This window comes from Hemicordylus capensis, chromosome 4 (genome assembly GCF_027244095.1).
Source record: "Hemicordylus capensis ecotype Gifberg chromosome 4, rHemCap1.1.pri, whole genome shotgun sequence".
In the NCBI taxonomy this organism is placed as follows: Eukaryota; Metazoa; Chordata; class Lepidosauria; order Squamata; family Cordylidae; genus Hemicordylus; species Hemicordylus capensis.
The window spans coordinates 187,104,810-187,117,212 of NC_069660.1; the positions used below are offsets into that span (position 1 = coordinate 187,104,810).

The window sequence follows — 12,403 nt, forward strand, 5'->3', positions numbered from 1 at the left end:
TAAAAGGCACCTCTGGCCAGTGCCTCAACCTGGGACACCAGGGAGAGTTTTGTGTCCAAAAGCACCCCCAGACTGTGTACCTTCTGGGGAAGAGTGACCCCATCTAGAACAGGCAGATCAAAGTCATCTCCCGAGTTCCAACCCCGCACAATAAGTACCTCCGTCTTATCTTGATTCAGTCTTAGCTTGTCACCTCTCATCCAGCCCATCACTGCCTCCAGGCAGGCATTTAGGGAGGCTATGCCTTCTCCTGATAACGTTGATATGAATAAATAGATTTGGGTGTCATCAGCATACTGATAACACCCTGCACCAAATCTCCTGATGATCTCTCCCAGCGGTTTCATGTAGATGTTAAACAACATCTGAGACAATATGGAGCCCTGAGGGACACCATATCGAAGTTCAGTTTTTGAAGAACAACAGTCCCCGAGAGGCATCATCAGGAATCTGCCCGAGAGGTAAGAGTGGAGCCACTGCAAAACCGTGCCTCCCACCCCCATCCCCCCAGACACTCCAGAAGGATACTATGGTCAATAGTATCAAAAGCCGTCAAGAGGTCCAAAAGGACCAACAGAGGCACACTTCCCCAGTCAATTCCCAATTGGAGATCATCCATCAGGCTGACCAAGGCAGTCTCCAGCCCACAGCCCACCTGAAAGCCGGTCTGAAATGGGTCTAGATAATCAGTTTCATCCAAGACTGCCTGGAGTTGGGAGGCCACCACCCTCTCAATTACCTTGCCCAACCACGGAAAGTTGGAGACAGGCCTATAGTTGCTCAACTCTGAGGAATCCAAGACAGGCTTCTTCAGAAGTGATCTAATAATTGCCTCCTTAAGGCAAGGAGGCATCCTGCCCTCCCACAGAGAAGTATTTATGATCTCTACCAGGCCTTCTACGACAATCTCCCTGCCAGATAGTATTAGCCACGTATTAGGATTGCGTGGGCTAGGTTCTCAAACTTCAAAAAAATACAAATATTACCTCCAAAATGAGTACATGGGCCAAATAAAATGCAATACCATGCTCTGTGGGCCTTAAGCAATCCAAGGATGCCCACCCCCCACAAGTCCAAAAGATGCCAAAATCTGGCAGAAAATCATGCTTGTTTTTTTTTTAAAAAAATTAGCCATATAATTGCTCCCTTCCACAAAATGGCAATCGAAAATTATTTCCAAGGTCATTTCTAACCACCTCCAACCTGCAGATATGCAGAATTAACCCCTTCTTGGCCATGCTTTCCCCCGTGTATGCTGAGGTTGGGCATCCATTACCCAACCACAGATACTTGAAACTGTGGGTGATGAGACTGGATAATGAGGTAAGCCTGTATTGTGCAAATAGCACAGTATTTCCCAGATTTCTGAGACACGACATGGGTTTTTTCTTAATTAAGATTGGAGAGATTTAGTTGGACATTAAGGGAACATTTCCCATCCACTTCCTGCTTTAAGCCTGTCTGTCCATGAAAAGTTTATCATCATGTATAGGCCTGGCAGTAAAAGTAAGAGTTGTCCACTCCTTGTGTTTATGTGAAAGTCATTGTTCTGGGTCTGCCTCCCAAATGGAAAGAGGTAAAGTAAGGACTCAAGCAGCCTGCCTCTTCTCAGGGCAAGTAATTCTGGTGTGTCTGTATCACACCCAATACAGAGACAGGGCAGGCTTACCTACTTTCAGCAGAAGCTGATGAAAAAGAGTCTATGACAGAACAGTAAATTGAAAGAGAGACTCCTTTCAAGGAAGGGATTTTGAATTTTCAGGAACTTTTAATTATTTAATGGTTTATAAAACACAGTAACAGTTCTCCCATGGCACAGTAGCATGCCCACAGTTGGGAAATGATTGAGAAAAGGGATGCCACGATTCCCAAAAGCCAGGTTGTTGGAGTGAAGGGACATCTAATACTACAGGCTTGCTGGGTACTGAAGAAAAATAAAGATAATAAAGAAATTGCTGGTGACCTACCAGAGACAGAGAAGCATCTGCAGGAGAGGAGAAGCAGCAGTAACATTTTCGTTTGGCAAAAGGATGATTTTTATTCATTAAGCTTAAACTTTATGCCACCCCTGCCAAACATACTTCAAAAAGTAAGAAAAGCAAAAAGGAAGGGCTCTTTTGGAGGATTTCAGTTATAGCTGAACCCTGTTATCCACAGGGGTTCTGTTCTCTACTACAACCATGAATAACAGAACTGAGGATAATGGTCATTAAAGTCAATGGGATTTGGGGGGGGGGTTAGGTTCCTGGAGGCTGGAAAATGGGCCAAAAAATGGAGGGATGTGGGAGAAAGGTCCAAAGAAGTGCTCTACCATGCTCCATGGGTCACCAGGAATGCCCTCCCAAATTCCCAACTTTTCCATGAAAAATTGCGAAGAGAGATGATTTTTTTAAAAAAAGCAAATGAGCCACAATATGGCTCCTCTGCACAAAATGGTGGCCAGAAATGACCTCTGAGGTCATTTCCGGTCATCCTGAAACCTCAGATATGTGGGTTTTAACCCTTTTGTATTCACGGATAATGAGATTAAGTGTCAATTTGGCACCCACAGATCTATGGAACCGTGAATAGCAGTATTGCGTATAGCGAGGTCCAGTTGTACTGTGTTTGTGTATTCAAGTCATGTTTCCACAGTTCACTTTACATGGAAGAGCTGGCCAATTCACTCCCACTTCATCTGTCCCTCACATGAGGAATGCCAACAACTTCAAGACATCATGGTTTATTTAAAGACCTAATGAACACCAGGGCAATGCAGAGCAACAGACACTGAAGGAAACCTAAAGGCTTCTCCCGAACATACTTTGGAAGTTCACATAAAGGACAGCTCTGCAAGATCTTCCATCAACTATGCTCTGTTTGCATGCTAAAGCTCACCATTCTTTGCTTAAATTAAATAAAAGCAGACACTAATTTTTCCTACAAGCATTCAATAAAATAAATCCCACAATTAGCAACTTTTGAAACATGCAGAAGTGTGCCAAGACTATTATTAGTTGTACACAATAAGTTCATCTCAAAAGCTGAATCCATCATTAAATGCTATTTAAAGCTGCGTTCAAAACTTTGATATTACAAAATTACACTAACTACAGAATTCTTACTGTATTTCTCCAATATAGGGAAGGCTCCTCAACACTGCTGTTCTGGTAGTTCTGTTCTGTTCTGGCAACTTTTTATTAATTATGACAAAATGTTTTTCACAGTTACCTTTTCTATATGGAGAAAGATAGTATATGAAGCTGTAGTATATGTACGTTAAAAAACAAACAAACCAATATATCAGTGCTTAATTGCAGCTCTGTCAGACTGCAGCATCAGCTATCAAGATGAAGATTGTTTCAGCCATGCATGCTAGGTGCATAATTTAGTACCATTTAAAACTATTGTCCTTTTAAAGCCAGAAAAAATGTCATGGTCTGTTAGACATGCTTAGGTGCATTAACTTCTGTGGAACTAAACATGCACAGCTGGGTGCAAAACTCTGAAAAACCTATACACACCTCTAACTTCTGGCTGGCTCGGGTACCCATAGCTTACCTTTTAAAGACTTTTCCTTCTCCAGACCTAGTTTGAAATAAAATAGGGTTCTTTTTAGGAAAAAGAAAAAACTACGTTCTTTTTCCATAGCTGGCAGTTCGGTGGCTTCTCAGTTTTATTGATTCTGCACTGAATAAGCTTTGAGGTCATTCACACAAACAAAAACTGTGTTCTACCCAAGGTTTGGAAGCTGTGTGTGCTCCCAGTTTTTGGTTGTGTGGAAGCAAGGCAGGAGGAAAAGCTACCCAAGTGTTCCTCCTACCTTCTTCCACACAATCACTTCTATCCAGGTTTTCCTCCTACCTTGCTTTCACACAACCGAAAAATGGGAGAACACACAGCTCCCAAACCCAGGTAGAACACAGTTTTTGTTTGTATGAATGGCCTCAGTATCAAATGACAGGAAAGATGCTGCCACACACATGCTTGTTTCCATCCTGCCTCAGACTTCAGTATATTGGAGTGAGAAACACACAGCCTGATCCTATGGATGTTTATTCAGAATCACAAATTCAATGGTACTTACTTCCAGGAAGTGTGTGCAGAATTGCAACCATGGACTGCAGTCCTAAATACATTTAGTAGGGAATAAGTCAAAGTAAATATACTTAGCATCATACTGCGCATATTACTCCAGTGGTGTGGGGAGGTGGCCTAAATAAACTGGAATATGGGACAGACTGAAAAGAAGACATAATGGAAATTTAAAGTTCTCCCAAATGGCATTCAAGGCTGCTAGTAGCTTAGGTAAATAAAAGTTACAAGGATTTGTCACTGTATCTTCCAGTCCTCCTTGTTCTCTGAACTACTATAAAAAACCATACAGGCCACTAACACATCCCTGCCTGTTATCCAAGCTGTGACCTGGGCTGATTCTCACCCTCCATTCCTTCGTGTATTTTGTTATGAATATACAACTACAAAAATCACAAGCATTCATGGGAGGTATGAAGGGAGCAAAAATTTAGGGATTCCTTAGAAAAAGTATGGTGCCCCTATTTTCAGGTACTTCAATATTTTATTACAGTCCTTGACCAGCTAATTTCCAGGTACTTTAAAGGGATCTATGCCAAATTCCTCATGGCTCCCTTCATCCTTGATTAGGGGCTCTTGCACTCTGTATTTTGGTTTCCATGCACAGTTTATTTTGGGCAGCATTGAAAGATGGATTTCATAGTGCATGTGCACCTGCACTCTCAAACAACAGTGGCAGTAATTTCAGCAGTACAGTACTTCACTTCTATATGGCTGGCACTGCCAAATCAGTTTCTCCCGTGAGTTGGCAACACAAGCAGTCCGGGGTGAAATACTTCACTGCTGCAGTTACTGCTAGAGTGTACTACTGCTGATGAGAACCCAGATATTATATTTTATATTATTTCTTATATTATTATTATTTCTTCCATCCTTCCTCATACAACCTATCTCATTCTGCTGTCTGACTACCAAGTTCTTCCACACTGCTCATTTTATAGATGCCCTCTGACCAAGACCATTAATTTTTCACAGGGTGAACAGATGTTTTTTTAAATTAAAATTTTTACCTGTTGCTTCAGGTGCATCTCTTAGGAAGTCAACAAAGTATGCATCAATGCTAGGATCTACTAGAGCCTTTTTATCCCCACCAAATTCCCCTTCAACCAGTTTTGCCAGGGTCACATCAAACCAATCCACATCCTCAGGAGCTGTGAAACGATCCGCAATCACACGCTTACATTCGTGTTTCCATAGTTTTAGAAGCACCTGTTTAAAAGGCAAATAGAAAAGGCAAACTGAAAAAGGCTTTTCACCACAAGTTAGAATTTTGCAGCTCCAAAACAACATATAGATCTCTATGTGTAAAATGTAGCTGATTGGTTTTTAACATGTTAATGGATATGTTATGGCAAGTATATCTCTATGTGAGAGGCTGATATAAATATGGAAGGTAATCTGGGGGCATTGTTTAGGGATGGTAGAAGCGCACCATCATTCCCGCAGGATATGTTTCATACCTTTCCTCAGAAGCACCTGTACTTCTGGCCAGTTCACAGGTTCCAACGCACCGACTGGAAGTTGTTATAGCCAATTAAATGGGCCTATATATGTACAAGCTGTACAATTAAATGGGCCTTGTATATACACAGAGGCACAAATCTCAGTGCTTTCAAAGTGCCAAGTTGCCTTGTGTTGATATTGGGCTGCACCAAATATTCATGAGGGAACATTTCCACTGATAAAAGGGGAGTTTCAGGCAGGTAGAAAAAAATTACAGGCCTCCCCACACCACACCCCTGTCTTGGTTCACCTTATGTGACTCCTGACTACTACCAGCTCATGGCTGCTTCTTCCTCCCCAACCCATCTACACTTCCTGTCCCCAATCCACCCCACCCCACCCCACCCTTTCCCCACCCCCCACCCCCCTTTTTTTTGCTTTCTCTTACCAGCTATATGATGCCAGCCAGCTGGTGATTATGTATTAGTATTATTATTATTTTATTTTCTATTTTTTACATTTATATCCCGTTCTTCCTCCAAGGAGCCCAGAGCAGTGTACTACATACTTGAGTTTCTCCTCACAACAACCCTGTGAAGTAGGTCAGGCTGAGAGAGAAGTGACTGGCCCAGAGTCACCCAGCAAGTATCATGGCTGAATGGGGATTTGAACTTGGGTCTCTCCGGTCCTAGTCCAGGACTCTAACCACTACACCACACTGGCTAATAATGCATCCAGTTTAGGTTGAAAACAGGAAACATTACCCTCACTATGAACGGGAAGGAGGACAGTGGTCGCCAACACTTTCATTCCATCTGGAGCCCCCCTTCCCAAATCAGTCAAAGGGGCCTTTCCCAGACAGTGTGCAACATCCAGACTAAGTTAGTCATGACTAAGTCCCCTGCAAAGTAATGGTATCAAAGTAATGATCAGTCATGAGTAACTTATCCCATTGATTTCAATGGTGCTAGAACCAGCAAGAACACAAGGAAAGTCCTCTTCCCCCATTCCTTCTCAGCCTTGATATCCCTGCTACAATTATTGCTAGGTAACAGAAATAAACACAACAAATCATCTAAGTTACATTGATTTTGTTTGTTTTGCAGTTCAATTGTGAAGGCTTTTGGATGTTGCTGAGCCTCCTCCCCAGTCCATATCTGAAACACACTGCTCCCCAGTCTGACCTGAAATATTAAACAGCATCCCTTGGTAATCCCTGGCATCTCATCTGAGAGAGACTCTTGCCTGCAATCTTGAGAAGCCACTGCCAGTCTGTGTAGACAATACTGAGCTAGATGGACCAATGGTCTGATTCGGTATAAGGCAACATCCTATATTCTTATGAGTTTATTTATTCATTTGTGAATCTGCTGTTGAATTTAATATTTATTATTTATATGGGACTGCCTGTCTTTCTGTTCTCTCTGGTTGCAGTGAGTAAAGAGCCATAGTAAAGTAAAAATTCTGAACAAAGATTATGACAATAGTTGATACATGAAGATTCTGCTTGCATTACTTACATTGGATTCATTTATTACTTCTGAAATAGTATTTAGCATCCCTTGCCAAATCCTGGAAAGGTCGCGGAGATTGAACACATAATGGAATTTGGCTGGAGTCGGCAGCATCTTGATCTTGGTCATTTGCCACAGTCGACGAGTCAGTGGTACCAACCTGCAAACTGTAGCTCTCACTTCTTCCAAAAAGCCCCTCTGGCTACAATAATGTCCTACACCAATCACACCTGGAGAACCCAAGTTTTATAATGTAACAAGTTCTAAGTAGCACTAATGCAATGCACTTTCTGCCTTAAAAAAAACAACAACATGGTGACTAATCTAGGACACCTTGCCATTTGCAGTGAATTTCTTTGTATCTGAATATTAGCATAAGGGTTACAAAGAGGTGTTGTCTATACTTTGAATGGCTGCCAACTTGAAACAACATGGCAAATTTGCAAAAAATATACTCCTTTTAGGGTCCCCAGTACCCTCTCCCATTTACTATGAATTTGGCTTGTAAATAAACACCTATAAATACAAAAGTTATTATGAGACACACACACAGAAACATGGTGATCTCATAAGCCACTTTCTTCCCTTCAGAAAGTAGGCTAAAAATTCCATGCATCTCAGCATTTCTCTCTGTGAAACCCAGACATCAGTATGCCACAACCAGGGAGTGGATTCACTACAAAAAAATATGAATGAAGCAAATACATCCAGGAGGTTCAAACCAGTACTAAGGCCAGAGAGCAGTGGCCTACAAGGAAAGCAAAGAAAAATCCAGACAGAAACGATATTCCGGGGTCTCCTAATCTACTGCTCTTGTTTATATGAGTAAGAGTTGTCAGCCTCAAAGCCTTAACCAAAGTGAAACAACTCCAAAGTAACATTTATGAGTAACATTATTAACAATTGTACCACATTACCAAAAATCTTGTCAATGGATGAATTAGAAGGCAGAGTGCAGTTAAAAACAGAGAACTGCCTCTTCAGTCTCTGAGGGATGTCATTGCGTCCACCACCAGGATGGATCATGGCAGCCAAGAACTGGATGTCTACAATGTTGGAGAACTCTCCAGGCTTCTCCAGGTTATAGAACCCATTTTGTTCCATCAGCTGTCTAACAATCTCATTGGTTACCTGTAAAATAAGTTGGAGTTTAAAAAAGAGAGAGCACCAAGTTATCCAAATGAGCAACAGAGAGGCTCACACTGTTCCTTCACCACAGAATTTCAGCACTAGATCCCAGTAAATGGATGAAGTGGGGCTACAGTATAGTACTCAACATTTGATGAGGAGCTGCTGAATGTGTGAATGGACCACATTAAAAGCATTGTGCTTGAACTGAAGTTATATGAGGCAGGATGAAAATTCTGTCTGTTGCGTTTAATTTATGGGAGTTCATAAAGACATGCAAATCCTTAATTGATTTAATATTATTTTATTATTTTTATACCACCCTTCACCCAAAGACCCCAGGGCAGTTAAGAACAAGATAACATCAAGTAGCAATGCATCAATGCATCATGATCATCAATGCATCAATGCATCATGCATCACTTTTATGTGAGAACCAGCCCTCAGGTTGTTTACTTTTACAGTGTTCTTTTTTATTAAGACTTGTAATTAACACATACAAGCTAAGCAAATATTTATACAAGCATATTATGTATATCACAAAAAGAATAAATCTATGTAATTTTTCCTTACTGGAACTTGTTTTGTATAAAAATAAAGAATAAGCAATCATTATATTACTTAAAAACAGATGGATGTTAATAACAATACCATGGGGGGTGGGTTCAAGAGGCAATATATGATTACTAATCTTGACAACTGAGATTATTTTAATTGAGATTATTTTTAAGAGTTGATTGATATTTTAATTAAGATTATTTTAATGAAAGGCAATACAGGTGAATTATTTTAATGAATGGCAATATATTATCCATGGGAGCTCTGTTTTCTGCTACAACTGCGGATAATAGGGCATTAAAGTCACTAGTATTGGGGGGTTAGGTTCCTGGAGACTGGAAAATGGGCCAAAAAACAGGAGGGAATGTGAAAAAAGCCTCCAAAAGTGCTCTATTTTACCCTGTGGGTCTTCTGCTGTCCAATGCCTCCCATCCCAAATACCCCATTTTTCTACAAAAAATCACAGGGGAGAATCTTTTTTTAAAAAACCAAATGAGCCGCAAAATGGGCTCCAGAAATGATTTCTGAGATTATTTCCGGCCATCCCGAAACCACAGATATGTGGGTTTTAACCCTTTTGTATCCATGGATAATGAGGTCGGGTGTCAATTAGGCACTTGTGGATATGTGGAGCCACAAATAGCAGTACCGCATATAGTGAGGTCCACCTGTAAATAAATCTAAGAATCAAAAACCAAAAGAAAATCTATAACCAACTTTTTTGCTTTGTCTTCTATCATTCAACTCTTTTCTTTCATTTAATTTCATCAGTTTTGCTATTTTACAAACCTTATTTATTATCTATTTAATTGAAAGTAAATTCAACTATGCCAGTTTTTTTTACCACTATATTTTTTCACAGCATCACTAAATCAGATATCAGGGATTAATGCATTGATGAAACACCATCCTTTAGAAATAAATTAAAAGGAAGGACTTTGGGGGCACATTCAATTTGTCATCACAATTTATCATTCTGTAAACTTCACATTTGTTTTCCCAACACATGTAGAATGTCCACTGATGGAAGAATATTTCCAGCATATTTTCTTCAGCATATTAGGTCTTTCAGGAATATAAGATCTTATTTTCATACAACATGGTATGAACATATCTTGCTGTGCCTGCTACAAATACTGGCTGATATCCCAACTAATGGAACATGTGTGTGCCAGGAAAATGCACCCACATTGCAGAGATCTTTCCTTGCTGCATGGCATTAGGTGTGCAGTGGGGAGGGGGTAGTGGATTTTACCAATCTCCTCTACTTTTGGAATTGCCCTGTTTTACTGGAAGATACATTTCCAAGGGTCTTCTGGAACCTTTTCAGGTGGAACAATGCACTTTCAGAAGCAGAGGAGATTGGTGAAGACCCACCCCCCCACCAACTCCACTACAAGTCTGATGCTACATAGATAGGAAAGCTCTCTGAAGCATGGATGATTCTTCCTGGCATACCCATGCTGCATTAATCAGGATATCAGTCACTGTTTCCCACTCAATTTCCCCACAAAAATGATTCACTTGCATTTTCCCCATTGACTTTGGGAACTATTTTCTGGACTTAGCTCTTTCATAATAAACATAATAATAATCTTGTTACTTTACATCCTTTATCTGCTTAATAAAAATGGGTACCCTGCAAAACTTGGTAATAATCTCTAGTAATCTAAGTATTAGATTAAAATATATTAGGATATGTGTCACATTAATATCAGAAAGCATTCTCTGATAACTTAAAAGGAAATGTTCTGGAATAATTTTAGAGCATCTTCCATTGCAAACAAATACCTGAGTAAAATGACATTCTTCACATTAGTCACTAATTCAAACCAGGAGTGTTGTATAATACAACCTATGATAATAAATTAGATCCTATTGATTTAACTGACCTGGTCTCCCCATTCATTGATTATAGGCATATTCACATCATCAATAAATACTGTCATTTTCTTTCCTGCAGGTGGGCCATATGTTGTGCCCATGCGCTTATCCACGTAACTTTCTATTGTGCGCTGTAAGAAAAAAATATGCATAATTTGCCAAAAACATTACACTCTTCAGAATTGATATCTAAACTACTTGAGATGGATAGATATCTTCAGAATTGATATCTAAACTACTTGAGGTCTTAGAAATGACAGTTATGTGCTTTACATACAGTCTACTTGGGACAATTAATATTAAAAAATGTTAAGGCAAATGCAGATAATATGCACAAAGAGGGTTTTTTTTAATACTTATCCTGTTCTTCCTCTGAGGAATGCCATACATAAGGCTCTGAGGCTTGTCTTACCCAAGCAGTTAAGAGGGTCAGATCTGCCTAGCTTAAAAAACAATCATATCAAGGCAATCTTTGGGCCACTCCAGTGAGGGGTGCTGCATCCGAGTTTACAGCGAAACTTCTCATTTAAAAATTCATGGTGCATTTAATACCTCCCTTTCAATATCTCCTGTTATTTATATTTAAAGTATTTATATGCATAGTTTCCTAGCTCATTTTTTTTAAATTTCTATACCACCAATTAACTCACAGTGGTTTACAACATAACATTATGTCCTTGACGTAACACCTTCCTGGACTGTTTCACTGCCCAGATAATGTATATGAAGCAATTGGCACTCATGCAAATGTTTGTCTGGCTGTCTGGCTGTCTGTCCAGAACAGACACTCACATGCTTTTTTATAATTAAAAGCATCAATCAGTTCCCAACACTGATATGCAGGGCAGTGGGGGGGAGGGGGGCTGATCCCACACTGGGATCATCAGAGGTAAAGAGCAGGTTTAGCCCCCTATCTCAGTGATGCTTCCACACATTATGTGACTCCCTGAGTGAGAGTCAGAGGGCCCTGGTGGGAATGAGAAACTGAGAGGGGCCGTTCTGAGCTGGCATCTCTGAATAACCAACTTAGCACCCAATGAATGGGAGGCTAGGGAAGATGCCACTCCCACCTGGGCTATGGTACCTGAAGGAGAAAGGGGCCAGTGTTCCCTCTAAGGCATGTGCATGTGCCTGTGTCCACAAGTTTTTTGATGTCTGCTCAGTTAATTTTTGATCCTGCTCAGGTTGAATCAGGAAGGCCCCATTCTGAATGCATGTGCACACACTCTGCCTTGATACTCCTGCCCAGAACAAAACTCATTCCACACACAGATGGGGGGAAACAATTAGAGAGAACACTGAAATGGGCTTTTATAATTCTAATCAAAAATCTGTTTCAAGATACCCTGTTCAAAGTTCTTTGAACAGTTCAAAGTTCAACTGTCTCAACAGTTGTGTCCAATCAGCAACTTCAAATATAGCAAGGAGAGTAGCCTGAGAAAAGAGGAAATAAAACTAACTGCCATTAGGATGTTTCTAGACACTATGGGAGAAAGGGAGAGTGAAGAATCAGTGTTACCAAGCAAATAATGTGCTAATCAAGGGTCTTTCAAATGGCATATGCCACAAGAATGCAGTTGGGACTTTCCACTGCTTTGCTGAACAATCAAAAGTCACTAAGGAAAATGCGGAACATAACCTTTAACCTGAAGCCTAAATTCTTTACTCATTAGTATTAAGTAAAAAAAATGATTGGAAAAAAATATTTGGGGCTTTCTTGGGTAATGGGTGAAGCAACTGACTTTGGTAAGCATTAAAAAAGTTGTCCTAGTAAGAACTAATCAGCCTACTTTCCTTTCACT

The 12,403-nt window shown here is 40.3% G+C and overlaps 1 protein-coding gene across 7 annotated transcripts in view; it reads right to left on the bottom strand.

Annotated features, from left to right (window-relative positions):
* The window catches only part of LOC128322773 (dynein axonemal heavy chain 5-like), a 240,360-nt gene that overhangs the window by 84,645 nt on the left and 143,312 nt on the right, over positions 1-12,403 (bottom strand). For 6 of the 7 annotated variants that reach the window (XM_053244679.1, XM_053244680.1, XM_053244682.1 and 3 more), the window contains 5 exons: positions 10,610-10,732; positions 7,949-8,162; positions 7,038-7,261; positions 5,085-5,283; positions 3,541-3,567 (listed from right to left, as the gene is read on the bottom strand). In XM_053244679.1, coding sequence (XP_053100654.1) covers positions 3,541-3,567; positions 5,085-5,283; positions 7,038-7,261; positions 7,949-8,162; positions 10,610-10,732 — 787 coding nt within the window. The remainder of the gene's footprint in view (positions 1-3,540; positions 3,568-5,084; positions 5,284-7,037; positions 7,262-7,948; positions 8,163-10,609; positions 10,733-12,403) is intronic. The other variant, XM_053244681.1, reaches the window with a different exon arrangement.